Genomic DNA, 2,956 nt, shown 5'->3' with positions numbered 1-2,956 from the left:
GATCATAAGATTGGAGGGTAAAAATTTAAATACACTCATTAATAATTTTCTTTAAAAAACATAGAAGTTAGGTGATTAGGTTCAATTTAGACTTGTATCTAATCCATCCATATTTTAATAAATTAATAAAATAAAAAACAATTGAAACTTTTTAAAAGAATATTTTTTTTTACCCCATGATATATTTTAATTGATCAATTTTTTTTTTTTTTAATCTACAAGATAGATTCAATCTAAACTATGCAAAACTATTTTTCGAAAGAAAATAAAGAATATATATATATAGGACTGTAGCAGAAAGTAAATGGAAGCGGAAGGGGCGTGGTAGTGAATGCTTTCCACTAGTAGCCGGCGGCCGCAATGGTGAATGCATGCGTGGATGTTGGATTCCCACAATCCCCGTGGTTTGCTGTCTACCTTCCACGTGGCCTAGTTCCTTCATATATAAATATACTAATGAACACACCCAATTCCCCCCATTTTCAGATTTAAAATTAAAGTGAGAGAGAAAAAAAAATGAAAACCCGAGTGGAAGAGAAATTCTCAAATTTCTTCGAGAGGTGGGTATCGGAGCTAGAAGAAATCGTAAAACACCTGGTGGCGGTGGAGCCGTCCACCAAAGACCTCCACCTAAGCACCTTAGTCTCGAAATTCACCGCCCATTTCAAACTTTACTACACTGTCAAATGGGCCCAAGCCCACAAAGACGTTCTAGCCTTCTTCTCCCCTTCCTGGCTTACCCCTCTGGAAACCGCCTACAGTTGGGTCACCGGGTGGAAGCCTTCCATGGCCTTCCGTCTCATCCTCCTCATCCACCCTCCGCTCTCTCCGGACCAGCTCCTCCAGCTGCACCAGCTTCAGCACAAGATCAAGGCCCAGCAGGACAGAGTGGACCGGGACATGGAGAGGCACCAGATGGCTCTTGCTGACCACCACATGGTTCATCTCTCTAGGCTCCACACCCGCTCCCGAAGGACCGGGGAGCGCGAGACGGTCCTCCTCCTCGCTGGCCAGGTCGATGTTGCAATCAATTCTCTGCTCCGACGATTGGAGAATACCATGAAGGCTGCGGATTGCGTTAGGCTTAATACACTCAAGGGCATTCTGGACCTTCTTACACCTATCCAATGCGTTCGTTTCTGTGCTTCTATTTCTCTTTTTCATATTCGACTTAGGCAAAGGGGTAACAACCCAAATCCGAACCCAATCCCCCCTCTAAAATACCACCACCAAATTCAATAAAAATCATCTTCCCTCTTTCTTTACTTTCATTTTCATTTTCAATTTTTTTTATTTTTCACCATTGATAGAGAAACATGAACAGAAAATATAAATGGAGGATGTTGGAGATTTCCATATTAAGATTTTCAACCATCTACAACGAAAATGAAATAATAGTGTCTAAAATTTTACATATGAAATAAAGGTAAACTAAATAACATAATCTAAAATGCTATTACACGCTATTAAGTACTCCTAAGAAACAAATCTAGATGCATAATTCGACTTAAATTAGCTTCCTGGTCGTTGGTATTGGTACTACACTACTACTCGACTTTCCTAAAGCTTTTATTTTATTTATTTTTGTTTGTGTCATAGAATTTCGGGTTTAAATATTGATTAATATTTATCTCAGATGTGTTTAAAAAAATCGATCAATCCAATTCATTTTTTTTTATCGTTCTTTATCGTTTGAATTGAATTGGATTTAAATAAATAAAAATGGTATAGATTAATTGATCAAGAATTCATTTGAAATAACCTAAATCAATGTTTTCGAACTTTAAAATGAATATATTCTTTTATTCAGGATATAATTACATATAAAAATATATTTATTTAAGTTTTTGAATAATTTATTTGAGTTATTAATCTTAATTTAATATATAAAATAATTAAATTAGATTTTTACGTATTAATATTTTATCGTTAATGTTTTCTTTAGATAGATGTCACAACAAATGTCACGAATCAAAGATCGTGACGATCGTGACACTAGTGGCAAGACATTAGTGGGTTGATTAGTTCTAAGATATACTTACTGGGGCATGCGAGATAACGAATAAGTGGAGTACGTACCAAAGGCATATGCCTACTCCTAAGAGATCATGATGGATCGACATATTGTCTTGACACCACACTGATTCGAGCTATTCCCGCTCTCCTATTGAGTTTATGGGAGGGAAGAGTTACCTCGGTTTGGGACAATCGAGGTGTCGCATGGGAGATGTCGTGTGCACAAGAACTCTAATCCTGTGATAGAGTGGTATTAGAGTAAACATGTGGTCGTACCTATAGTGTTCATCAAGCGTTCCATCTTGTGAGTGGGTCCGTAAATGGATATGCAGATAAGGAAGTGCCCTTGGGCAATGCATGCTACCTCGCACCTAAGAGATAGGTGTCTGCAAAGTATTGGTCTTCTATGAGGATAAAGAACTCTATGAGTCTATGTAGGGAGCAGTCACGCCACATGACGATCCTATGGGCAAGTTTGTACTCCTCCACGCAATAAGGATATTGCAAAATCGAGTGGAGGAGAATGTCACGGATCAAAGATCGTGACAGTTGTGACGAGACACGAGTGGACTAGCTAGTCCTAAGATATGTTCACTGGGGTATGCACGATAGTAAATAAGTGGAGTACATGCCATAGACGTGTGCCTACTCCTAAGGGATCATGATGGATGGGTATATCGCCTTGGCATTACATTGGTCGGGAGCTATCTTTGCTCTACTGATGAGTTCATGAAAAACAAAACCAGTCCGTCTTGAGAATAATATAGAAAGATTATCTCGACCTAGACGATCAAAGTGCCATACGGGAGAACAGAATCCTAAGGGAAAGGTTTAGACTTTTAGTATATTATCACTTCTTTTTTTTTTTTTTTTTTTGGCGTGGGGGTGTGTGTGAAGATAGCTGAACTGAATATAAAATTACCATTTCAAAGAAATAATG

At 38.2% G+C, this 2,956-nt stretch overlaps 1 protein-coding gene across 1 annotated transcript; it reads left to right on the top strand.

Annotated features, from left to right (window-relative positions):
• The first annotated feature begins 318 nt into the window (after positions 1 to 318).
• LOC150034789 (transcription factor-like protein) lies at positions 319 to 1,368 on the top strand. The gene has a single exon (XM_090316633.1). It carries the CDS (start codon positions 517 to 519, stop codon positions 1,240 to 1,242), a length of 726 nt encoding a protein of 241 aa, XP_090172759.1. The 5' UTR covers positions 319 to 516; the 3' UTR covers positions 1,243 to 1,368.
• The last annotated feature ends 1,588 nt before the right edge of the window (positions 1,369 to 2,956 follow it).

Source organism: Benincasa hispida, chromosome 8 (assembly GCF_027475165.1).
Source record: "Benincasa hispida cultivar pf3 chromosome 8, pf3_genome.v1.1, whole genome shotgun sequence".
In the NCBI taxonomy this organism is placed as follows: Eukaryota; Viridiplantae; Streptophyta; class Magnoliopsida; order Cucurbitales; family Cucurbitaceae; genus Benincasa; species Benincasa hispida.
The sequence above is the reverse complement of the archived record's forward strand: the minus strand, read 5'-3'. Positions and strand labels throughout refer to the sequence as shown.